The 26,864-nt window shown below is 44.4% G+C and overlaps 1 protein-coding gene across 8 annotated transcripts in view; it reads left to right on the top strand.

The window, feature by feature from the left end:
• LOC124031401 (membrane-associated guanylate kinase, WW and PDZ domain-containing protein 3-like) overlaps positions 1 to 26,267 on the top strand; it is a 155,175-nt gene extending 128,908 nt beyond the window's left edge. The window contains exons 4-22 of one of the 8 annotated variants that reach the window (XM_046342601.1): positions 28 to 234; positions 1,869 to 2,037; positions 2,911 to 2,990; positions 4,421 to 4,478; positions 5,576 to 5,682; positions 8,536 to 8,727; positions 9,532 to 10,149; positions 12,918 to 12,961; positions 13,572 to 13,734; positions 14,005 to 14,111; positions 14,215 to 14,407; positions 14,515 to 14,700; positions 14,881 to 15,084; positions 15,228 to 15,324; positions 15,525 to 15,630; positions 15,850 to 15,987; positions 21,980 to 22,118; positions 25,668 to 25,760; positions 25,918 to 26,045. In XM_046342601.1, coding sequence (XP_046198557.1) covers positions 28 to 234; positions 1,869 to 2,037; positions 2,911 to 2,990; positions 4,421 to 4,478; positions 5,576 to 5,682; positions 8,536 to 8,727; positions 9,532 to 10,149; positions 12,918 to 12,961; positions 13,572 to 13,734; positions 14,005 to 14,111; positions 14,215 to 14,407; positions 14,515 to 14,700; positions 14,881 to 15,084; positions 15,228 to 15,324; positions 15,525 to 15,630; positions 15,850 to 15,987; positions 21,980 to 22,118; positions 25,668 to 25,720 — 2,861 coding nt within the window. In that variant the 3' untranslated portion in view covers positions 25,721 to 25,760; positions 25,918 to 26,045. Of the gene's footprint in view, positions 1 to 27; positions 235 to 1,868; positions 2,038 to 2,910; positions 2,991 to 4,420; positions 4,479 to 5,575; positions 5,683 to 8,535; positions 8,728 to 9,531; positions 10,150 to 12,917; positions 12,962 to 13,571; positions 13,735 to 14,004; positions 14,112 to 14,214; positions 14,408 to 14,514; positions 14,701 to 14,880; positions 15,085 to 15,227; positions 15,325 to 15,524; positions 15,631 to 15,849; positions 15,988 to 21,979; positions 22,119 to 25,667; positions 25,761 to 25,917 lie in introns of all 8 variants that reach the window. The other 7 variants (XM_046342600.1, XM_046342595.1, XM_046342599.1 and 4 more) reach the window with 7 other exon arrangements.
• The last annotated feature ends 597 nt before the right edge of the window (positions 26,268 to 26,864 follow it).

Raw genomic sequence — 26,864 nt, 5'->3', positions numbered from 1 at the left:
CTCCCCTCCCTCCCCCTCTATCTCCAGGTAACTACTATGGGACCCCCAAGCCCCCAGCAGAGCCCACCCTGGTGCAGCCTGACCTGGTGGATCAGGTGCTGTTTGATGAGGACTATGACAACGAGGTCCAGCGTAAACGGACCACCTCCGTCAGCAAAATGGACAGGAAGGACAGTGTGGTCCCTGAGGAGGAGGACGATGATGAGAGGCCACCTCTGTCCAATGGCCTCCCAGGTCAGTACATCTCACACTCAAACCCCTCTCCTTCCCTTTCTCTCTTTGCTCAGGATAGTCCCCTTTTGTACATCTCTTAGTCCTTTTTCAAATATCTTTCTACTTTTAGATGTACATTATTATGACTATGGACTATATCATATTTCTACTCTATAACATAATTCTGCTCTATACTATACATATTGACCTATGATCTAGGAGCTGTGATCACCTTCCCCATTATTCCCAGTTTGTGCTATCTGTCTGTTTGTGCTATCCAACCATGCTCTGTCTATATAGCCAGACACTTCCCACACCAAAGCCATGCCTAAAGCACATCCAGTATCAGTAACACCTTCTACTGTAGTGCAGGTCACCTTGGAAGGCAGCAGTCGTCTTACCCTAAGACAAGAGACTCCATGTGTGTGATCAATCAGGACTCCTCTCTCAAAGGATCTGGGCTGTCTTTGATGTGCCCAAGGATAGCCTGATTCCAACAGAAATGGCTTACAAGTCTTTTCATGTAAAATACATCACATTTATGCTGTACTGCAGTCATGTTGGGGTTGTTCTGAACTTTTCATTCCAAACCAACCATATATGGAAACAATTATGAACAGGTCAGAAGGTTTATGGAAAAAGTGAGTGCAATGGCCAAAACCATGACTGACTGAACTTCCCTGGTCTATGTGTTGAAGACAAACCCTGATCCCTGCCTGACTTCCTGTATGTGTCTAGTGCAGTCAGTGTGGTGTGGGCTCTCAGGCTCTCACCCTTCTGTGAACTGTCTCTGATGACCTCAGCTCTCCTCAAGGCTGGCTGTGGTGCATGGTATTTACATGAGGCCAGTCAGAACATCCGCAGATCCTGTGTGTGTGTGTGTTTGTGTGTGTTTGTGTGTGTGCGCATGTACATGCGTGGATGAAGTCAGATTAGCATAAGCGGTTGACGTCAGACTCATTTGCCAGTTCTTCCCCATCCTTGAAGCTAACAAGTAAATAAACAATATGTTGGAAATACCAGCAAATCCCATGGATGTAGTAGTGTGTTAACTATTTACTCAAATACAGAAGCACATGCACAACCTTGACATGCTCATGGGCTGCCTGTATCAGCTCTGTGGTATACACTAGAAGAAGCTGTTTTGTGTTGAGCCTCATTGTATCATATGCTTGTGCAGAGGTTAGCATTACACAAAAACAGTCCTTCAATTAGAAGACCCTTGGATATAAGTTTCATTTGGCAGCTTTTTGTACCCTGGAGACCCTTTGTTGTCTATGCTCATGTTGATTGTGATGCTTTTATTGCAGTTCTCATTCAATGAATAAATAAAAAGTATAGAAATAACTATAAAGACAGTATTATTGTACCAAATAGCCTCAAGCTAAAATGTCCTTTTTACTGTGAATCCTCAGTTGCTACAGTATATCATTGAAACCCAGGGGGTGTACACACATATGCATAAACACGCTTACACTTACGTGCAAATGCAAAACAGTGCCTTGGTGAACAGAACACACAATCTCTTGCATGCAAATCCTTTACCGATATCAAACCCTCCTTCATCCCGCTGCAGCTGGGAGAACAGGATGAGGCTTGAGGTGTCCATGCAGGACTAACCTTCTGCTGTTTCTCTCGCACTCTCTCTCTTTCAGAGCATAAAGAGGGGGCATCATGGAGGAAGGCGGTGCCCAGCTACACCCAGTCCAGCAGTGCAATGGACTTCCGTACGTGGAGCTCTCTGCCACGCGACGACAGCCTGGAACCACTTCCTCTCAACTGGGAAATGGCCTACACCGAGACGGGCATGGTCTACTTCATAGAGTGAGTACTGCAACAGCACCCGTATATCCACTCAGGGACAGGACAAAGAGACATCCTTGAGTCGACTGAGTCCTGGTTGTTTAAACTCTGCTACACTGTAGATACAGAGAGTTCAAGGCTCCGCCCAAAAAATGCTGAGTTTATGCTTAATAGAGTTTCATGCTAAATAATTCAATAAATGACAGAAATGTAGGTAATGGTTTTTTAATGACATAAGACACTTCTGCTCTGGACTGAATGTTGAATGTTACGTTACAGGTTATGCAATAAATGGCTATACAGTATCTGATCAGCATTGTGCAAAGTATCATACAATTGTTGGTTAGATTAGTGAAGCACACAGCACATGTGTTACATCAGCCATGTCGAACAGACAGTGGATTTAAGTTAGTTAGTTAAACAAGCCAAGGCCTGGACTGGTGTGGGTCTCTTTAAAATCCACTCATATTGACTCAATGTTTACTCCAAAACTGACAGCCCTAGCCTACATAATTGTTGCAAAAGTGTTTCTACTCTGAGCTCATTTACTTGGTGGTTTCTCTTCAAGAAAACGTCAGCAGTTTTCCTGACCAATCAATACTGTGTTTTAGGAATGATTGAGTATATATAGCTCTCCCAGAGGCCCTTGAGTTGTTTGAGAACAGGCTTCCAGCTGATCTTGTCTGAAGTCACCACATGTCATAATGAATACTGTGTTTCGGTTTTTCCCTCATTTGAATACAAAGCAGGATGAATTACTTGGTCAAGAAGTTATTTGTAACTTGTGTAGCTTTGTTGGTGGGTACATGACTGTCTATCTTTCCACTGATGCAAATACCAGTGTCAGTAGCTGGCTCGGGTTTTTTGAATGTTTCTCTTATCTGCCCTTCACAGTCACAACAGCAAGACCACCACCTGGCTGGACCCCCGCCTAGCCAAGAAAGCCAAGCCCCCGGAGAAGTGTGAGGATGGAGGTAAGGCTTCATTCAGGACCTTAGTGGAACACACAGTACATGCGTACATAAAGCTCTTACAGCTACCACTACTACTACTGCTACTTTTACTACCGTACTAGTACACACATGCAGTTTTACACATGGTTATGCCCCCCAGCCCCTGCCTTACAGCATACTGTGCATTATTTCACATATACGGACAGCTCATCAAATATAAATGACTGCGTTTCTATACAGACAAGATTGTCTGCATCCTCTGACATGATGGCATGTTCCTTAATAAATGCCTCCAGCTCAGGGTAATGTGTGCTACTTATACAATGCCCTCAGAAAGTATTCACAACCCTCTTTTTGCACATTTTGTTGTGTTACAGCCCGAATTTGAAATTGATTAAATTAGGATTTTCTTGTCACTGACCTACACAAAATACCCCATGATGTCAAAGTGGAATTATGTTTATTTTAATTTTATTATATTTCATTAAAAAATTAAAAGCAGAAATGTTGTGAGTCAATAAGTATTCAACTGCTTCATTATGGCAAGCCTATATACGTTCAGAAGTACAACTTTACCGAACAAGTCACATAATAAGTTGCATGGACTCACTCTATGCAATAATTGTGTTTAACAGTATTTTAGTTTAGTTTAAATGTATTTGGCTAAGGTGTATGTAAACTGTATGTAAATTTGACATTTCTGTATTTCATTTGAAATACGTTTGAAAATAATTCTAAAAGCATGTTTTCACTTTGTCATTATGGGGTATTGTTTGTAGATGGGTGAGAGAAAAAATATATTCAGGCTTTAACACTAAAAAAGGTGGAATAAGTCAAGGGGTTTGAATACTTTCTGAAGGAACTCTATGTATGATGACTCTTCAGCTTGTTTGCGTCACTTGAATGCCACAAGTACCAGGAGTGCCCACTCGTTTACCCGTCCATTCCTAGGGTGTGTGGCTGTGATGTGGGCTCAGTGTAGGGAGAGAGTGGGGGGTACGAGGGAGACACAGGACCCTGGCCGGTTGTTTCTAATGGATTTTTAAAGGCAGGCAGAATGCTAGTTGGTGTGCTGCCTCTGAAAAGCAACTCCAAAGCTCTCTCTTGCGTGAAGAGCATTTTTTTGTGGGCTTCATGTGCTCACCAGGGTTTGATGTACAGTACAGCAGCCATTCCAGCCAGGCTGCCTGCGAAAACTGCAAAATGTCAACGGGGGCTTTTTTCATGCCCATTTTCTCATGCTTAACTTCCCTGGTCGGAAGAAAAGAAAGCAAACTTGTTATTCGTCTTATACCTGGAAACTCCAGTATCGCCCAACTGTAATGTGTGCATAAGCATTTTGTCTCGCTGGTCTCTTCTCATCACTATGCCCTGTTATCCTGCAGTACTGTACATTTGCATGTTTTGTGTGATAGTAGTTGAACACAATGCATCTCTTCCTGTATCCACAGAGCTTCCGTATGGCTGGGAGGAAATAGAGGACCCACAGTATGGAACATATTATGTAGAGTAAGTCTGCTCACTCTGCCATTGGTATTGGTTTTTCAGTGGGTGGTAAACAGAAGCTCTGTTGGTAACATCACATTCACCCAGGTGAAAACACAGCAATGATGGTGAGTGTTTGCGAGACATCTCTGAAACCCAGCCATTATAGCAGCAGTAGGTATAGGAGGAGGGTTGTGAGAGTTATCAAGGAGGGAAGGAGAGGGAAAGGTGGCTATTTTGATGACAAGGAAATGAAACGCTTGCTTTGTTTTATTACGGGTATTACATAAGGGTCCCTCCTAGGTAGAGGCTGTGTGTGAGAGAGAGGAACCCATACTGTTTGTTTCAAAGGCAAATGGACGGGGACGTTTTCCCGCCGGTGTTCCAGTTCAAAACTCAGTGGAAAACAATGGCTTTGTTATGCCAGCGGGACAGACTGTTTACATTGTTAAAGACAAGAAAAAGTAGTCAGGAGTTCATCTCTAGTTTTATTCAACTAACATGGAATCACTGGTCACTTTAATAATGGAACACTAGTCACTTTATAATGTTTACATACTGTTTTACTCATGTCATATGTATATACTGTATTCCACTCCGACATTGCTCATCCTAATAGTTATATATTTCTTAATTACATTCTTTAACTTCTAGATGTGTGTATTGCTGTGAATTGTTAGATACTACTGCACTGTTGGAGCTAGGAACACAAGCATTTCGCTACACCTGCAATAACATCTGCTAAATATGTGTATGTGACCAATAAAATGTGATTTGATTGATTTGAACAGTCCAAACATTAGGCAGAGACATGAAGAGGACACTAACCCCCTTGTATCTGTATAGACTTGCTATCAACAGCTCAAAGAAGAAACAATGGGAAAGCTATGTAAAAATACCTATTGTTAATGGATTGAGAATGAATGTATAGTGCCTTATATTATATCACCCCAGTGCATTCTAAGACATGCTATAACCATTCATAACAGTGCTTTCATCATGAATCACACACAGGTGGTCTGCAGAATTCCACACAGATGGTTCAAGGGATCTTGTATGTCTCTGTGTCAGTAAATTTGTGTCTACAATTTTAATCACATAATAGATTGTTTCTGTTTCAGTCACATCAACCAGAGAACCCAGTTTGAGAACCCAGTCCTGGAGGCTAAGAGGAAGCTGAGCCAGGAGACTACTGCCACTATCCAGCAGGGGGCACCACCTTCCCCAGGTAAACATTAGTCACCTCACTTTGTCTTCACCTCACTCCTTCTTCAGCTCTGTACAGCTTTCTTAAGGCTGTTATATATCTAAACTCAACAATGAGCTTCCATGATTGCATATTGACCTCTTACATGTTGAATTGGTTTGCAGTGGTGGAAAATGTAGCAGCCATGACCTCGCTCATGATTGTAGGAGAGTTATCATGTCAAGTGTTATCATTCATGAATAGCCGTTCAAAAGTAGCCATGTATGATCTATTCTGTGTCCAAGGGAAGGCAAGTTCTCTATACTCATGCCAGAGTTGGCATGTAAGACAAGCCACTCTTCTGCCATAATAAACAATATGAATTAAATATGCTTTCATTACAATGGATGTATAATACATGACAGCGCAGGGAGTACAGCTTGACATTCATGTTCTGCTGCTGAGGAGTTCACAAATGGGTTGGTTGAGAGGAGGAGGGAAGGGGAGCGGCTGTGACAGCTGTTGGAACAGCACATCTTAATAAGTGCCAAGCATAACAAGACATCTCTCAACTAGTTAACTTGCTATTACTAGTGGGGAGGGACTGAGACAGCCATCTTCCCTGTGATTTCACCATGTTGTGGGTTGTCAGAAGGTTACTATGATGTAACCAAAACAATGGCAGTTGTACCTCAAGCTACCGAGAGTTTTCCAAGCTCAGAGATTCCCAGAGAAAGTAATGCAACATCGAGGCCCGTCTGCAGTGTTTACCAAGGATCTGAGCGGAGACCATCAGACCTCAACTTGGATTGACCTTTTAGAAATTCCTAAAGGTCCCTTACCAACAGTCATCTTCAACAACATGTGGGACTACAGATTCCCACAGTGCAGTACTACACCTTCTGGACCTACTGACCTTGGTCTATTACTGTATTTTTGGGTTTAGAGTTTGCAATAAAGGCATTTCACTGTATTTTTGCACGTGACAATAAAACTTGAAACTGAAGCTATGTATCGGACCAGACCCTGGCTGTTTAGGTGACATGGTTACTGGTACGTCTGGCATAATTACCATACTGTATAACCATGTAACCGACGGTTATGAATGAAAACTGTCATAAAAATAAAATAACTGTTTGTGTGTGTGTGTGTGTGTGTGTGTGTGTGTGTGTGTGTGTGTGTGTGTGTGTGTGTGTGTGTGTGTGTGTGTGTGTGTGTGTGTGTGTGTGTGTGTGTGTGTGTGTGTGTGTGTGTGTGTGTGTGTGTGTGTGTGTGTGTGTGTGGAACGTACCGCTGACTGAAAACGTGACGACCGGGCATATGTGCAGTTGAATCCGTTTTGGCTGTAACATGGGACTCCTAATAACGTGATGAAACTTTTTTTCCCCTCTTTTTTTTTAGTCTTCTGTTGTCTAGGCAGCAACAGCACACATAGAATTCTAGCACATGCAGTCAGGAGCGGAAGAGATTAGAAAATTTGCACACAAAAAAATGCTATTTGAACAGTTATTACGGAAACGCTGCCATTTGGCTGGCCAATTATGGTCATACAAAACTCCATGATCGGCACTGCCCTAGTTGCTGGTTTATTTGAACTGAAGGCCTATGAGATGCTCTTTAAGCAGTGTTTTGACAAGGCTCCCCACTCCAGCCTGCCTAGAGCCCTAGTAATCCCTCTGCATTTCAACTAGACTGACACTGACAGCCTTATATAGCTATTATTTATCTCCACCCTTTTAACCTCTACCAGCAGCTTCATTTTCATTCACATGAACAAGACTGTCTGTGGTCATGTTGACTGATGTCTGTGGTGAATTGTACCAAACATTATACACATCATGGCTGTTGAGAATGATTTGGGTTCCTCTGTTCTGGCCTTCAAATGCTGTCAGCATTTCATCACATAGAGATCTCTGGAGTCTAATACACACGCACGCATGCACACACACAAACACGCACACATGTTAAATGACAAATTAGTTATCACTGTCACAGTTTGAAAAGCAAGATCCCCATGAGTTCATCATGTGATTATGTAAATAAGATTATCTTGATCCATTGAACAGGGCAGCTAGATTCCATCCACATTGTATTGAATCCCCCTCAGCTCTGAGCTGCTCCATGGGCCATACAGTACCATACAGTCACCACAGGGCTGTTTTGCTCTATCATATAGGACTGGAATGTACCTGAGACAGTGAAGCGGGGAGAAAAGATGGTATGCTTCTGCTATAAAGTGCTGATAGGACAGTAAAGCCAGCGAGGTAAAAGCTCAGCTGGCCAATTTAATGCTGTATGACCCTGACAGCCTGTTATTTACTGGACTGTGTGTCCACGGTCGTACGAGGGGATATTTATGCTGCCAATGACCTCATGTTGTTCCTTACTAAAGTTATACAAGGCTCCCCTGACAAACCTATTTTTCTGTCTCACTGGCTCTTTTGGGAGAACATGAGAAAGGGCCTCATGCCTAACTGAACAATTTCGGAGGTGTTATGTCACTGTTTGAATCAACAGCATGTTAATGAATTCCACAATTCACATCAAATTACTAAGCTACTAAAGCTGTCATTAAATATTTTGTCTGTTAATGTTTTAGGGCAGTGTTTTAGTCAACGGGACTATTGTTTAGGGCAGCTTGCCGTGTTGACCTTGCAGGTATGCAGGTAGTTCTTGTTGCAGTGTGGTTAATTGCTGACAAAAATGCATTTCAGGATGTTCGAAGAGCTTTTACTGGAGTGAATAATATTGTACCTAACTTGAGAGAGTTGCTATTTTTGTTAACATTTGAAACGTCTTGAGGTTGTTACTTTGTTACGATGTTGTTGTTTGTCACACCTTATTTAGCTATGCAACTTGCTCTAACTCTCCCACTCGTACACATTCACGTTCCAGATGAGCAGGTTGCATCAGGCTTCACCCCAGACCCATCCCAGCTGCAGGGAGAGATGTTCCACACTGCTCTGAGGAAGAGCTCCCAGGGCTTTGGCTTCACCATCATCGGGGGCGACCGCCATGATGAGTTCCTGCAGGTGAAGAATGTCCTCAGCGACGGTCCTGCCGCCAACGATAAAAAGATTGCCTCCGGTGAGTAATACACTGCTGCGCTGAGCTGTGGAGAGCCACACACTTTCACCAGCTCAAAAGACAGCTAGTGAACCTAATGAAAGGCATGTTGGTCCCTATAGAGGGACTGCACTTACCCTAACACTTCCCTAAGAGATGCAATAGAAAGAAAGAGCGAGAATTCTGTCAGTTTCATTTTCAAGGGGATCATTCTGTAGCAGGACAGGTTATGGTGGATTCTGTGTGTAGCCCTGTATCTCTGTTGCACTCTCTGATCTTCCTTTAGCTTTGAGGCTATCTGGGGCTCTGCATCCTCAGCAGCTTTGCTTGTGTGAGCTGAGAGACCAACATGCCTTTCCTGTTTGACGATGGTTGCTGTTCTCTGGGCTGGCCGTCAGGGTGAGATGTAAAGGAAACATACGCGTCTCTCTCCTAATGATCTGCCTGGAAGCACTGCAAGTTGAGGTCTGTTAGAACAATGGAGAGAGGGAGCAGAGGAGGGAGGGAGGGTAGGAGGGAGGTGGCAGGAAGAAGGGAGGTAAGTAGGACATGAGATGAAAGGGATGGGGGAGAGATGGGAGGACGAAGGAACGTGGAGAAGAGGGGGTGGCACCTGTTTGACAGTCGAATAGAGGACTTTCTGATAGTGATGATCCATCTGAAAAATAATTCAGTCCGTTACAAACAAGAGAGTCACCTAGCTAACAAGCAACTGTATTGCCATAACAACCATTACATCTCCCATGGGTAAGTCTATATGTTTACTGTTTACTAAGGCTAGTTTCCTCTCTCTCCTCTCCTCCCTCTCTGGTCTCCCCCCGCCAGGCGATGTGATCGTGGAGATTAACGGGACATGTGTGCTGGGGAAGACCCACCCTGAAGTGGTGCAGATGTTCCAGTCCATCCCAGTGAGTCAGTATGTGGACATGGTGCTGTGCCGTGGCTACCTGCTGCCCCCAGACGTGGAGCCAGACAGTGAGGACCCACCTCCCCCACCTTCTCAGCCCCTGCAGGGGGGCGAGGTGGTGACGGCCGTGCCCCTCATCAACGGCCAGCCCCTGCTGGTGAAGGGTGACGTGCTGCACGGCTCCTCCCAGGAGCTGCACTACGTCACGACCGACGCCAGCGGACGGCCCGTGGTGGCTGCCCTGCCCAACGGGAGGCGTCCTGAGCAGGGGGGAACAGGCCTGTTGCAGCCTGAACTTGTGAGTGTGCACCTGGTGAAGGGCCCAGGCGGGTTTGGGTTTGCCATCGCAGACTGCCCCCTGGGCCAGAAGGTGAAGATGATCCTGGACGCCCAGTGGTGCCGCGGCCTGCTGAAGGGAGACGTGATCAAGGAGATCAACCGTCAGAACGTCCAGACACTAAGCCACGCCCAGGTTGTAGACATCCTCAAAGACCTGCAGGTGGGGAGCGAGGTCAACGTGCTGGTGCTCAGAGGAGGTGAGTCTTGTTAACGCTGCCTTGTGTTACATAACACTAACACTGTGACTGTACTGCTGCGACATTACTTTTGCCATGGCATTAGTGTGATACAGTGATATCACTGTCAATGTGACCTCAACAGTATCCCTGGGGAGGGATGTCAATGTGCTGATACTGACAGGAGGTGAGAGAGTGGATCAACTACCACTCACTCACACACACACCCACACACTATGTTATGGAATCTTGGTGATGTCACTGTGTCTGCTGTAGGTGAACACGAGGGACTGTTGCTTCTTTGGCTTATACGATCGCATAGTAATGACAATTGTAGAGACCCCCTATGCAAACCAACCCACCCTTCACATGTACACTGCATGACCAAAAGTATGTGGACCCCTGCTCGTTGAACATCTCATTTCAAAATCATGGGCATTAATATGGAGCTGGTCCACCTTTGCTGCTATAACAGCCTCCACTCTTCTGGGAAGGCTTTCCACTAGATGTTAGAACATAGCTGCAGGGACTTGTTTCCATTCAGCCACTAGAGCATTAGTGAGGTTGGGCACTGATTTTGTATGATTAGGCCTGGCTCGCAGTCGGCGCTCCAATTCATCCCAAAGGTGTTCGATGGGGTTGAGGTAAGGGCTCGACAAACCATTTCTCGATGGACCTTGCTTTGTGCACAGTGGGCATTGTCATGCTGAAAAATGAAATGGCCATCCCCAAATTGTCTAGAATGTCATTGTATGCTCTAGCATTAAGATTTCCCTTCACTGGAACTAAGGGGTCTAGCCCAAACCATGAAAAACAGACCCAGACCATTATTCCTCCTCCACCAAACGTTACAGTTGGCACTATGCATTGGGGCAGGTAGAGTTCTCATGGCATCTGCCGAACGCAGATTCTTCCGTTTGTAATGCTCCGGGTGTCGTGGGTGTGAAGTCAAATGCAGGAGACAGAGTTCAATGCTGTGCGTCTTTTAATAGCAAAAAATACAATGGAAAAATACACGACCAGGCACTAACACGTACCTTTACAACAGAGCCGAAGGTTACAATGAAATAATCGCGCACAACAACCAGGCGGGCCGACTGACTAATAAAGACAAACTAATTAACATAAACAGGTGCTACCACTAAACATACAAGGAGGGGGAGGAAAAACAATCAGTGACAGCTAATAGGCCGGTGACGACGACCGCCGAGCTCCACCCGCCCGGGAAGGGGAAACACCCTCGGTCGAACTCGTGACACCGTTGGACTGCCAGATGATGAAGCGTGATTCATCACTCCAGAGAACAAGTTTCCACTGCTCCAGATCCAATGACGGCGAGCTTTACACAACTTCAGCCGACGCTTGGCATTGTGCACGGGGATCTTAGGCTTGAGTGCTGCTGCTCGGCCATGAAAACCCATTTCATATACAAAAGTCCACATACTTGTATATATACTGTATATTGTACCTTTCACATATTCCTCTAAACACCTCTATTTATGCACAGATCTCCCTGTACAGGATATACTGTATCGCAGTATATCCTGTATCCTGAATCCTGTATCCTGAACTGCGAAACTCTCTCTCTGTCAGGCGTTCAGACTGCAGTCTGTTGCAGGCCTAGAAAGGGAAGTTACATAAGCAAGGGGCTCAGCTCTGCCTGCTCTGCTCCTGGGGAGTGAGGGAGGGGAAAGCACCCTTCAAAAGTCTCCCACATCTATCTCCCGCCATCCTGGGAAAATCGTACACAAGTCGATGAACCGGAATGTCTTTGATCATCATCAGAGGCGGAGAGGATTTCTGCATGCTTCTATATCCGTGGCCCTTAAAGAGCCAGAGCTAATCGCTGTATGGCACCCAGGGGCCCCAGGGGTCTCCCCCTCACAGTCCTCCTCCCTTCTTCTCTCTTCCTCTCTACACTTACACTCCCACACTCCACCCCCTCAACCCTGTCCCCCCCACCCCACACACACAGAGCATGACCCTGCAGTTGGAGCAGCCTCCGCCTTATTCAGGCAGTCCAGCGGTGGAGCTAATGTCAGATTTAACCCTCATTAGAGATAGGCCCTTGGGTGAGAGGCAAAGGCCTGAGAGAGAGAGAGAGAGAGAGAGGGAGAGAGAGAGAGAGAGAGAGAGAGAGAGAGAGAGAGAGAGAGAGAGAGAGAGAGAGAGAGAGAGAGAGAGAGAGAGAGAGAGAGAGAGAGAGAGAGAGAGAGAGAGAGAGAGAGAGAGAGAGTGAGAGAAGAAAAAAAACATACTGCATTCATCTTATTTAATATATGTCATGTCCTTGATTCTCGCAATGGAGCTGGATCTCCCGGTTACACTAGGGTCCATGAACCCTTTTACGCTTAGCAGACGAACAGTCTTCCTCTGTAGGCTTCCAGAGAAGTGCATGCTGGTAGATCCATTTAATGCTGGAGCCACATTAAGTGTGGGTACAATCTGAGCATGAGAGATGAAACGTGTGGGTGTACTGTACAGTTGACAGGAGAAAGCATTATTGGTCATTGCATTTCATGCATGACTTTCTATGCTATACTAGTCCTCCTTCATTTAGGTCCCCTCTCTCTCACATGAACATATCTCCTATTTGTCTTTAATAACACAGTGATGTCATGCCCTTTGATGGAGTATGCAACAGCACTGTTTTATACCTGCTGAGTCGAGACTATTTAAACACAGTTATTCCTTCACCCTTCTCGTTCTCTGTTAGGGAGGCAGTGCCATCTACTGGCTGATGTCTCATTTGTGCAAGGTTTTCTAAACATTCTCATGACTCATTCTAGTGTTTCTCACAGGTCAGACATCTCCTGTGAAGAGCCTGAAACCTGTGAGTAAAAGCAGACAATGTTCTATAATACTCTGTGTTTTACTATTGTATACCTTGGCACTTATCCCTCATTTTCATATTAAAGCCTTTTGTCCTTTAGCTAACCAGCAAGCCCCATTGCATCACATTAAATGATAACTACCAGTATAAATTTGAATATTGATTATGTTTCAGGCGGCCTCCTTTTGTTTGCTTTGAAAACGGTCTTAATTACTTCCATTCAGCATTCATTTTCTCAGCCTTTTGTCTGTGGATTGTAATGGTAATGAAGCATAGAAGCCTTTTTAGATAAGATTGTATATTCTTATGACAGCTTTAGATGAAGCTGGCCTTTTCCACAGAATAAGCCTGTCAGTGCCATAGGGAAATCTTCTTACGCCTGTGGATGTTAAATTGCATTCAAATCCCATTGGCCATTGGTTTACCATGAAGCTAGCGGGGATAATGTGAAGGCAATGTGGGAGCCAGCAGTGGAATGACCTTTCACTCCTTTAATATTCAATCACCATTACATCCTGTGCTATGTGTCTGGGTAATGAAGTATATATAGACTGTGTGGTCTTTAATGTGATCTAACTGTACTGTGTCTGTGGCTCTGTGACCCCGTCAGAGGCAGGAGATGACAGCTAGCACAGAGACTCTGGACTGTGTTACAGACTCTGTCTCCCAAGCCCTCCCATACCATTCCAACACCTCAACCCTGCGCAACGACTCACCCAAACGGGACGCCACAGAGATGTACCTCAAGTCCAAGGCCCTGCTGGAGAGCAAGCGTGAGTGCACATCCACCGACAGAGTCTGGTTGTAGAGGAGGTCTAGTAACCTTATGCTCAGTTATATTCCATCCATAGTTCTGTAGTAGTAAATGGATGCCAGTGTTTCATTTGTATGTTCATGACCGTCGATTAATGGTCACCCTACATTTGTGGATCCAGTATCAATGTGAGCTATAAGATAAGCCTGTGAGTTCACCCTGCTGACTGGATGATTGAATGGTGTTCACCTCTCTGATACCCTATCTAACCCCTGTGAACTGTCCACAGAGCCTCACACCAAGGACTTGGATGTGTTCATCAAGAGGGACCAGGAGACTGGCTTTGGCTTCCGTGTTCTGGGAGGAGAAGGTCCAGAGCAGCCAGTGAGTACCGAAGTATGAACTTCCTCCCTGTTAGATAATCTTTGTACTTTTTTTAACACTATAGACAATGTTTGTTGAGTGTTTCTGACTCAGAGTATGACTCTCGCTTTGACAGGTGTATATTGGTGCCATCGTGCCCCTGGGTGCAGCTGAGAAGGATGGGCGTCTGAGGGCTGGTGATGAGCTCATAGGCATCGATGGAATCATGGTCAAGGGCCGTTCCCACAAGCAGGTTCTGGACCTGATGACCAACGCTGCCCGCAATGGTCAGGTCATGTTGACTGTGCGTAGGAAAGTCATCTACAGAGGTGAGCACTCACTGACTGCCTGGACCCTCTACGCCTTGGTCACTAAAACACACACACACACACATTTGATACTACTCTTCAGTCTATACTCTCCATGTGTTTTTCAGATATGACTGAGGAGGAGGCAGGGCTCCACATGGCTCCAGTGTTGGTCAACGGCTCCCCCAGACTCCCTCGTATCCAGATGCCCAGCGTGCTGGACCACGAGTCCTTCGACATCACCCTCCACCGCAAGGACAGCGAGGGCTTCGGCTTCGTCATCCTCACCTCTAAGAGCAAGCCCCCGCTTGGAGGTGAGAATGTATTTGATGCCTAGCACCCCACTGCTTATCCCAGACACAACCAAACACACCAGTCTCCTACTGTTCAAGCTAGACCAAGCCATTACAAATAATATAAATCATATCACCCAAAGTACAGACCTATTGTATATTTCTGACTGAATCCATCGGGTGGGATGGGTGTGTTATCAGACATCTCTCTCTTTGCAGTGATTCCTCATAAGATTGGACGCATCATCGAAGGCAGCCCCACTGACCGCTGTGGCCTGCTGAACGTGGGCGACCGCATCTCAGCGGTCAACGGGCGGTCCATCGTGGGGCTGTCTCACAATGACATTGTTCAGCTAATCAAGGATGCTGGCAATGCTGTCACCCTCACCGTGGTCCCGGAGGATGGTAAGCGTCACCAGTAGTATCACCCATGAGATGGGACTATGTTGGTCTCCCTGGTATTCCAAGTCATATACCTACTACTGTTTAGGATGGTTGGTTTGTGTTTGTGTCCTCATAATGGTTTGACTTGTATTTGTGCATTCTAGAATACAAGGGTCCTCCCTCTGGAGCCAGCTCAGCCAAGCAGAGCCCTGCCCTTCAGCACAGAGCTATGGGTCAGAGGTCAGCCATGCAGGAAGAGCGGTAAAGGCCCTGATCTTACTCATTAGTACACCAAAACATGGAATGAAACCCTGATTCAGCATTTAGCAGAACAACCCAGAGACTTAAGTATGAGTGATTGATTGATTGCTTTGTTCTCTGTGCCCCCCAGCAGAGAAACTGCTGTGCTTTATTGAAGATATACATATAGTAGTGTGACTGAATGCTGTTGTCTGTTCTAGTTATAACCTAGATCTGGAGGAGAAAAGGGAGGGAGTCACCTGGGCTGACTACAAAACTCTGCCTCTGAGCGAACAGGGAACAATGTGTGTTACAGGCCCCAAACAGGCAAGGCTCATTTCGTTATTTCTGTCATTGTTTCTGTAGAGTGTTTAGGGATTTTACATGAATTAAATTGACACGACTCAGAAAAAACATCATTACAGCTTAAGTTCGATGTGTGTGCATTTGTGTGTGTGTGTGTCTCTGTCTATGTATGTGTGTCTGTGTGTGTGTGTGTGTGTGTGTGGTTATGTGTATCTGTGTTTGTACGCATGCGCCATTTAGGGCTGCATCACGGTGGAGCTGGACCGGGGGTCCCGGGGTTTTGGCTTCAGTCTGAGGGGAGGGACTGAGTACAACATGGGCCTGTACATCCTGAGACTGGCTGAGGAGGGGCCTGCTCTGCTGGACGGGAGAATCCACGTAAGTCTGACCCCCGGTGCCTTAGGAAATATCCACACACGTTACTGTTTACGTTATTCAATATCATGTCATGTCTTGAATAATAAAATGTCTAATAACATGGCTTGTTGCCTTTGGAGATTTGATCATCTAAATGTGTGATGTTTGTGTATGTTTATCGAAATGTAATGTTTGTGTATGTATGTAGGGCGGCAGGTAGCCTAGCGGTTAACCTCTCTGGGATATTCGGGACGGTAGCGTACCACCCCGACAACAGCCAGTGAAAGTGCAGGGCGCCAAATTCAAAACAACAAAAATCTCATAATTAAAATTCCTCACGCATACAAGTATTTCACACCATTTTAAAGATAATATTCTCATTAATCCAGCCACAGTGTCTAATTTCAAAAAGGCTTTACAGCGAAAGCACCACAAACGATTATGTTAGGTCACCACCAAGTCACAGAAAAACACAGCCATTTTTACAGCCATTTTATTTCACCTTTATTTAACCATGTATGCTAGTTGAGAAGAAGTTCTCATTTACAACTGCGACCTGGCCAAGATAAAGCATAGCAGTGTGAACAGACAACAACACAGAGTTACACATGGTGTAAACAATAAACAAGTCAATAACACAGTAGAAAAAAAAGAAAAAAAGAGTCTATATACATCGTGTGCAAAAGGCATGAGGAGGTAGGCGAATAATTACAATTTAGCAGATTACCACTGGAGTGATAAATGATCAGATGGTCATGTGCAGGTAGAGATACTGGTGTGCAAAAGAGCAGAAAATTAAATAAATAAAAACAGTATGGGGGTGAGGTAGGTAAATTGGGTGGGCTATTTACCGATGGACTATGTACAGCTGCAGCGATCGATTAGCTGCTCAGATAGCAGATGTTTAAAGTTGGTGAGGGAGATAAAAGTCTCCAACTTCAGCGATTTTTGCAATTCGTTCCAATCACAGGCAGCAGAGAACTGGAAGGAAAGGCGGCCAAATGAGGTGTTGGCTTTAGGGATGATCAGTGAGATACACCTGCTGGAGCGCGTGCTACGGGTGGGTGTTGCCATCATGACCAGTGAACTGAGATAAGGCGGAGCTTTACCTAGCATGGACTTGTAGATGACCTGGAGCCAGTGGGTCTGGCGATGAATATGTAGCGCGGGCCAGCGGACTAGAGCATACAGGTCGCAGTGGTGGGTGGTATAAGGTGCTTTAGTAACAAAACGGATGGCAGTGTGATAAACTGCATCCAGTTTGCTGAGTACTGGAAGCTATTTTGTAGATAACATCGCCGAAGTCGAGGATCGGTAGGATAGTCAGTTTTAGTAGGGTAAGTTTGGCGGCGTGAGTGAAGTAGAGTTTGTTGCGGAATAGAAAGCCGACTCTAGATTTGATTTTCGATTGGAGATGTTTGATATGAGTCTGGATGGAGAGTTTACAGTCTAGCCAGACACCTAGGTACTTATAGATGTCCACATATTCTAGGTCGGAACCATCCAGGTTGGTGATGCTAGTCGGGCGTGCGGGTGCAGGCAGCGAATGGTTGAAAAGCATGCATTTGGTTTTACTAGCGTTTAAGAGCAGTTGGAGGCCACAGAAGGAGTGTTGTTTGGCATTGAAGCTCGTTTGGAGGTTAGATAGCATAGTGTCCAAGGAAGGGCCAGAAGTATACAGAATGGTACAGAATGGTATACAGAATGGTGTCGTCTGCGTAGAGGTGGATCAGGGAATCGCCTGCAGCAAGAGCAACATCATTGATATATATAGAGAAAAGAGTCGGCCCGAGAATTGAACCCTGTGGCACCCCCATAGAGACTGCCAGAGGACCGGACAACATGCCCTCCGATTTGACACACTGAACTCTGTCTGCAAAGTAGTTGGTGAACCAGGCAAGGCAGGCATTAGAAAAACCGTGGCTGCTGAGTCTGCCGATAAGAATATGGTGATTGACAGAGTCGAAAGCCTTGGCCAGGTCGACGGCTGCACAGTACTGTCTTTTATCGATGGCGGTTATGATATCGTTTAGTACCTTGAGCGTGGCTGAGGTGCACCCGTGACCGGCTCGGAAACCAGATTGTACAGCGGAGAAGGTACGGTGGGATTCGAGATGGTCAGTGATCTGTTTGTTGACTTGGCTTTTGAAGACCTTAGATAGGCAGGGCAGGATGAATATAGGTCTGTAACAGTTTGGGTCCAGGGTGTCTCCCCCTTTGAAGAGGGGGATGACTGCGGCAGCTTTCCAATCCTTGGGGATCCCAGACGATATGAAAGAGAGGTTGGTAATAGGGGTTGCGACAATGGCGGCGGATAGTTTCAGAAATAGAGGGTCCAGATTGTCAAGACCAGCTGATTTGTACGGGTCCAGGTTTTGCAGCTCTTTCAGAACATCTGCTATCTGGATTTGGGTAAAGGAGAAACTGGGGAGGCTTGGGCGAGTAGCTGCGGGGGGGTGCGGAGGTTGGGCGGAGGTGGGAGTAGCCAGCAGGAAGGCATGGCCAGCCGTTGAGAAATGCTTGTTGAAGTTTTCGATTATCATGGATTTATCGGTGGTGGCCGTGTTACCTAGCCTCAGTGCAGTGGGCAGCTGGGAGGAGGTACTCTTGTTCTCCATGGACTTTACAGTGTCCCATAACTTTTTGGAGTTTTTATTTCTGCTTGAAAAAGCTGGCCTTTGCTTTCCTGACTGACTGCGTGTATTGGTTCCTGACTTCCAGTTGCATATCGCGGGGACTATTCGATGCAATTGCAGTCCGCCACAGGATGTTTTTGTGCTGGTCGAGGGCAGTCAGGTCTGGAGTGAACCAAGGGCTATACCTGTTCTTAGTTCTGCATTTTTTGAACGGAGCATGCTTATCTAAGATGGTGAGGAAGTTACTTTTAAAGAATGACCAGGCATCCTCAACTGTCGGGATGAGGTCAATATCCTTCCAGGATACCCGGGCCAGGTCGATTAGAAAGGCCTGCTCGCAGAAATGTTTTAGGGAGCGTTTGACAGTGATGAGGGGTGGTCGTTTGACTGCGGACCCGTAGTGGATACAGGCAATGAGGCAGTGATCGCTGAGATCCTGATTGAAGACAGCGGAGGTGTATTTGGAGGGCCAGTTGGTCAGGATAATGTCTATGAGGGTGCCCTTGTTTACAGATTTAGGGTTGTACCTGGTGGGTTCCTTGATGATTTGTGTGAGATTGAGGGCATCTAGCTTAGATTGTAGGACTGCCGGGGTGTTAAGCATATCCCAGTTTAGGTCACCTAACAGAACAAACTCCAGTCAGGGGTCTCACTGATGAATTTTTCAAATTAGTAGTTCGAACTATTTGGGTATGGACCTGGAAAGTATGACATTACTTTGCAGGCTATCTCTACAGTAGACTGCAACTTCTCCCCCTTTGGCAGTTCTATCTTGACGGAAAATGTTATAGTTGGGTATGGAAATCTCTGAATTTTTGGTGGACTTCCTAAGCCAGGATTCAGACACGGCAAGGACATCAGGGTTGGCAGAGTGAGCTAAAGCAGTGAGTAAAACAAACTTAGGGAGGAGGCATATGATAACTAACCTGAACAACAGTATACAAGGCATATTGACATTTGAGAGAGACATAAAGCGAGGCATAAAGTAATCGCAGGTGTTGATTGGGAGAGCTAGCTAAAACAACAGGTGAGACAATAACAGCTAATCAGCTAACACAACAACAGCAGGTAAAATGGCGATGACTAGGCAGAGAAGGTCGGGTTAACTACACACAGAGCCTGAGTTCACAGCTGGGGCCGACAGATACAAAATAAATAAACAGAATAGAGTACGGTGATTAATGGACAGTCCAGCAGGCATCAGCTATGTAGCCAAGTGATCATAGTGTCCAGAGGGCAACAGTAGATGGAACAGAGAAGCCGCCGCTAGGCTAGCACTCGGGCGACACAGCATTTAAAGTTAGTAACCCTCCAACGGAGGCCGGGTGAAGGCACAGCGGATGGAGTATTCGTCGGCAGTCCAGTCGTGGTGGTGCGGCGGGGGGCCGTGTCGACAGAGAATCCAAGCCAGATAGCGAAAGAGATATTGTAGAATTTAGTTTGCTAGCCAGGAGATGCGCCTGGCTCACGGCTAACTGGTGTTAGCTTCATGGCAGTGGCGTTAGCCACTATAGCCAATCGGTAGAAGCGGTGAACCGGTGCCAAGGTCCAGAGTTTACAGCAAGGATCCGGTGGAGTATTGGGCTCTAGCCGTGTATGGTGTATGAGTGGGGTTCGGGTGAACAGCTGAGTAGGCTGGGAGGAATGCCTCAGGGATAGGTTCGGTACTGGATGCCACGGTGAGTGCAAGCTGTGAGCTAGCTAGCTGCAAGCTAGCTGTGAAGATCACAAGTAGTGGTCCAGGGATTATGGCAGGAATCCGCCGTTGTTGTGGAGAGACAGTCCGATACGGGTAGACTGGCGAGTATTATCCAGCTAAGAACAGGGCTGGTATCTGTGCAGAAGGTAAAAGCCTCTAGCAGTGGCTAACAATGATTAAATAGCTTGTAGTTCTTGAATGTGTTCTACAATTATTTATTTTTTAAATAATAGCGATACTGTAGCGATACCGTATCACATTGGGTGAGGCAGGTTACCGGAGGGTATAATCGAATTATAAATCGAAAAGAGATTGAAAATAAAGTTGAAATATATATACAAAAAATATGAAAAATACAAAAGTAGACGAGACACTAACAAAACACGTCTTCACTGCTACGCCATCTTGGAATTTCTAGCCAAAGAGAGGAGTCACAAAAAGCACAAATAGAGATCAAATTAATCACTAACCTTTGATAATCTTCATCAGATGACACTCATAGGACTTCATGTTACACAATACATGTATGTTTTGTTCGATAAAGTGCATATTTATATTTAAAAAATCTAATTTTACATTGGCGTGTTATGTTCAGTAGTTCCAAAACATCCAGTGATTTTGCAGAGAGCCACATCAATTTACAGAAATACTCATCATAAATGTTGATGAAAATACAAGTGTTATACATGGGATTAGAGATATACTATGTCCTTAATGCAACCGCTTTGTCAGATTTAAAAAAAAACTTAATTGCAAACCATGCAATAATCTGAGTAGAGCATTCAGACAACAAAGCATCCAAAAAGATATCTGCCATAGTGTAGTTAACATTAGACAGAAATAGCATTATAAATATTCACTTACCTTTGATGATCTTCATCATAATGCACTCCCAGGAATCCCAGTTCCACAATAAATGTTTGATTTGTTCGATAAAGTTCATAATTTATAGCCCGTAGTTCCGTTACAGCCCGTAGAAATTTGTCAAACTAAGTATAGAATCAATCTTTAGGATGTTTTTATCATAAATCTTCAATAATGTTCCAACCGGAGAATTCCTGTAGAAAAGCAATGGAACAAGAGCTAACTCTCTCGTGACCGAGCGTCACGAGCCTGTGGCACTCTGCCAGACACCTGGCTCAATCCCCTCTCATTCAGCCCCCCTTCATAGTAGAAGCCTCAAACAAAGTTCTAAAGACAGTTGACATCTAGTGGAAGCCTTAGGAAGTGCAATATGACCCCATGTATACTGTATATTGGAATGGCAAAGAGTTGAAAAACTACAAACCTTTGATTTCCCTCTTCCTGATTAGATTTGTCTCGGGTTTTCACCTGCCATATGAGTTCTATTATACTCACAGACATCATTCAAACAGTTTTAGAAACTTCAGCATGTTTTTTATCCAATACTACTAATAATACGCATATATTAGCATCTGGGACAGAGTAGCAGGCAGTTTCCTCTGGGCACCTTATTCATCCAAGCTACTCAATACTGCCCCCCTGTCACCATGAAGTTAGGAGTGTTGGGTCAGTAAGTATCCGAAAGGTCGCTGGTTGTATTCCCCGAGCTGGCTAGGTGAAAAATATATCGATATGCTCGATAACCCGAATGCTCCTGTAAGTTGCAATGGATAAGAGTGTCTGCTAAATGACTATAATGTAAATGTATGTGCAGGTGGGAGATCAGATAGTGGAGATCAATGGAGAGCCGACCCAGGGCATCACCCATACCCGCGCCATCGAGCTGATCCAGGCTGGGGGCAGCAAAGTGCAGCTCTTGTTAAGGCCAGGGCAGGGTCTGGTACAAGACAACAGTAAGTACACAGAAGTCTAGATCTACAAGATAAGATAGAACTTTTTTGTGGTATGAGATGTAAAATGTTTGAACATGTTTGTTGATGCATGTTATGTTGGTAGCATTTAACAAAGGTGTGCTAATTAACATGAGCTGATGCAGCAATGCTTTGTACACACATTACTTAAGGCGACCCATCCCGGATCCGGGATCGTGACTACGGCTCAAGCTCATTACCATAACGCAAAATGCAAAACAACATTCTTAGAAATATTTAACCTCCACACATTAACAAGTCCAATAGCTCAAATGAAAGATAAACACCTTGTTCATCTACCCAGCAAGTCAGATTTCTAAAATGTTTTACGGCGAAAACATAGCACATATTTATATTAGATCACCACCGAAACAAAAGACAAGAGGCAGCCATTTTGTCCCAGAAAATATAAAATTTACAAGTAGGATTAAAAAATAAATAATTCACTAACCTTTTGAAAATCTTCATCAGATGACATGTTGCACAGTACATTTATGTTTTTTCAATAATATGCCATTTATATCCATAAATCTCTGTTTACAATGACGACATTTAAAAAAATGCTACTCAAATGTCCGGAGAAATGATGATAGCTCCGACAGGTAACGTCAGATAACAAGCAATAAACATGACTAAATATACATATTCTACATATAGTTACAAAGATACACTTCTTCTTAATGCAACCGCTGTGTTACATTTATTTTTAACGTTACAGAATTCGTTCACTAGGCTATACTGAGACGGCGCTCAGATATTAGCAGTATGTCTCCTCTACGTTTGGAGTCCACAGAAACCCAAAAATAACCACATAAATATTCCCTTACCTTTGATGTTCTTCGATCAGAAGACGTAGAAGGAGTCATACTTACCCAATACATCGTTTGGTTTCAAATTGTGTGTCTCTGTATTAGCATATGCTAACAGCTTCAGCTGAAATGCACCCAAAATGACTTCTGGTCCCGCACTCTTGCGCATCAAAACTTCAAAATTGCATATTATATGTCGACTAAACTGGTCAAACTAAGTGCAGAATCGAGCTTTATGATGTTTTTAACATGTAAAACAATAATCAGCGCGAACAAACAAACCGACATCAATTGGTGTTTCTTGAAAAAGAACGCGCCCCAAATCGGCCGCGCGCAATAGAGTGCATGTATTTTCGAGTGACCCGAACGTTTTTGCCCGCCAAAGGACAAGGGCGCGCGAGATTCTCACAATGAACGAGCCATTTGAAAGCAGACATCGCGCTGAACACATACAAACTGTTCCCAGATCGCTAGCTGCTTGGGAAGGGTGGGGGCGATGACGTCAAAGTTGGCCCAACTTTTCTGTTGCCAAGAGAGAGTTTGGGAGAATGGCTGCCCTGAGAGTTCTGCTTTACATACAGACATAATTTAAATGGTTTTAGAAACTTTAGAGTGTTTTCTATTCAATAATAATTATTATATGCATATATTAGCAATTTTGGGGGAAAAAAATTCAGTTTACTATGGGCATGCACTTCCTCCAAAGGGGGCAGTATTCAGCCCTATCTCCAAGAGGTTCAGGATTTAGCTATCCCTGTTAACTACTTTGTTAATTCATGTTAATTCATGTAACCTCTTAGATGTTAAATCCCCCATATGGGGGACATACTTAGAGCGGTGCTGGACTGGTTACGACTGATATTTTGGTGTACAAAGAGCTCTGTGAACAAACAAAGTAGGGTCCCATGCCTTTTGGTGCCAGAAAGCCCCATCTGTCTGCTCTCTTCCACTCAACGGAGCTGACTTGAAGTGTCAGGTTTCACACCCCACATTTGCATAGGGACTGACGTGTCACAATTTCTGGCATATCCAGACAAGTAATCGATTTACACTTCCTCTGAGCAAGTGAGCCCAATCTGGGAGCATATGAATGGTGACAGTCTAGCGGATCCAGCAATTGTGGTTTCATCATCACTGTGATATGCAGAGCTCTCAACATGGAAAAAATACTAAAACATTTCATAGAATTAAAACAATACCACTTTCTCACTTAAAGTTGCTTAAAGTTGAAGTTGTAATGAGTCTGCACACATTGTAATGGTGTCTCTGCGCCACTCAGTGGACGTGTAGGAGAAACTTATCTTTCGACAGTTAAATGAAATTGTGCCAATATTGTGCTGTCACTAAGTATGATCATATTTATTTTACAGTTATAAGAAATGTGAAATCTTATAGTAAGTAATGTATAATTCAATTTGTACTATATTTAGAAAGCATTTCAGTCATTTCAGGCCCTTTTGCCCCACTTTTGTTGAATAGGAAAAAATCTAAGTATTTTTCAAATTTTCATAATATTTGTACTATGTATTTGAGCTTATGTCCTCAAAAGTGAGTACATCTCAGCAATTGTTTTACAGATAGGTGAGTTCGATACTTTTCTAAAACTATGCAACATGACCAGTTGTAATGAACAATAATTAAGTTTGGGTATGTATATTTAGGCGGAAATCTAAATTAGCTCTATCATAAAGGCCCAGTGCAGTAAAAAATTGGATTTTTCAGCATTTTATATATATTTCCACACTCTGAGGTTGGAATAATACTGTGAAATGGGTAAGTGTAAGGGCTGAAATTTCAGCCTGTTTTGGTGGGATGGAGTTTTAGCCTGCCTTGTGACATTACCCAGTTTTCAGTTTCCCCCTCCCCACTCAAACCACTCCCAGACAGTCCTAGCAAAATTATTTATTGAGAAATGGCCAAGAAGCTATTTTTGTTCTTTTTTGACCATTTTCATTTTTAAAAATCACGGTAAGGTACTTCATTGTTACCCAGAAATTATTTCATATTGAGATAATATATTTTTTTTTAAACGCTGCATTGGACCATTATAGGAGAACTTTGCTTTTTTACAAAGACATTTTTATTTTTCAAGTTTGAAGTTTTATTAGTCGTATGTACGGGATCCGCATTGCATACATCGTCCAAAGAAATTCTTACTTGCAACAATAAGAAATAGTAGGTCTTTAGATGTTGTACACATGAAATTGTGTCATTCCGAACTTTATCCTGAAGTTTATATTCCATTTTGTGCGACTCGAGCTGTTTCCCCTATCTAGCTGTTCCATTCTCCATGTAGCCTGCTGCTAGAATGGACAGAGAAGTAGCTCGAGTTGCCACGAAATGGAATATAATGATCCAGATAAAGTTCGGAATGACACAAATTCATGTTCTAAAGACCTGCATCACTCTACTGAAAGCTTTTTAATTTCTGAAAGAACATATTTAAGTGTTTTTTAGCCCTTGTTCATGTTTTCTTCAAAGTCCCCGTACTGTACAACCAGGATGAGGAAGTGAATCACAAGTTTCAAAAAATCAAGTGAAATCACATGAAAAGAAATCGGACCCTCCTATAACATTCCATTTACTTTTTTAAAAAAAATAGAGATTTGGTTGTAAAAAAGCAAAATGCTCTGTTAATGTAGAATGTTACCCAAATTGAGTCCTCTGCTGTCTACTGTATAACTGCTTACTCTTGGCACTTCCTCTCTTCCCCCTGCTGCAGGTGATAACGTCCCCTCTACTATGTGCTACTACTCAAACGAGCACCACCACTAACCACTTCATTGCTTTTACTGGCCTGTCCTCTTTTACTTTGGTAATTCCATTCTCATTTTCTTCTTGCTTCCTCCTTTCATGTCTAGACTAGAAAATCAGAATTCTGCTCTTGTACGTTACTTGTTACTATCATGATGATCTGTGAGCCTCTCTATATATATATATTACATCTGTGTAACAACATATTTTACTTCTAGGTAAGTTGGATCCAACCATCACTTCACCCACACGTTTTCCTAGAGAGGCGCTTGTCTCCGAAACGTTACTCCTCTCTTCTCCGTTCTCCACCTGCAGCTCCGTCTCAGGTTCCTACCCTTTCATCAGTGAGACCCCTGACTGGAACTTCCTGTCTCCCCGAACACCCCACCCCCAGACCAGCAGGGGCACTGGCTCAGTGAAGTGGAATGGGGAGCGGGCAGACAGGCAGGCAGACAGGCTCTCTCCCATCACCCCTGAGCAGATCAACCTCTATAAGGTCAAACCAGGTCATACCAGGTCTAAAGGCTCCATGGAGTCCAGCAGCCCCCAAAAAAACAGGTGAAACATTCAAAGAGCGCTCACAGAGCCCCAAAAAGTCTGAGAAGAAGACCCAGGAAGCAGTGACAAACAAGGGCAGGAAGGCTTACCCTCAGAAAGGAAGCCGGTCACCCAGCCCCAGAAAGTTCCCTCGAGAAGGACACGAAGTCTTGAGCCAGCCACACATAAAGAAACAGCAGGTACAGCAGAGCACATCAAAGGACCTTTTCAGCAAGGAGTCCTTTGAGAAAAACAAAAACTACAAAAGAGGGGATTCAAAGGGCAGCAAAAACATACAGGAGAGAGTGGGGGGAGGGGGAACTACCAAGGCTGCCCATGAGCAGGCCAGTATTCAAATGAGGGTTGGGACAGAGGCAGGACATCACAGGCCAACTCCTCAGGAGGGCAAGGAGACAGGGGCAAGGAGAGATATTCTGAGAGACGGGGAAAGGGAAAAACACAAAGAGGAGAAAAGGAAAAAAGACACAGGGGTTTCATCAAAAGAGGAAAAGACTATAACAGATTCTGGAGCCTATACAACAGAGGAAAGCAGTAGAAAATACTCTGTGTTATCACCAATAGAGGAGAGGATCAGAAAAGACACAGGGGCCTCCTCAAATGACGTTCA

Source organism: Oncorhynchus gorbuscha, linkage group LG03 (assembly GCF_021184085.1).
Source record: "Oncorhynchus gorbuscha isolate QuinsamMale2020 ecotype Even-year linkage group LG03, OgorEven_v1.0, whole genome shotgun sequence".
In the NCBI taxonomy this organism is placed as follows: domain Eukaryota; kingdom Metazoa; phylum Chordata; class Actinopteri; order Salmoniformes; family Salmonidae; genus Oncorhynchus; species Oncorhynchus gorbuscha.
Note: the sequence above shows the minus strand (reverse complement) of the source record. Positions and strands in the feature narration are given on the sequence as shown.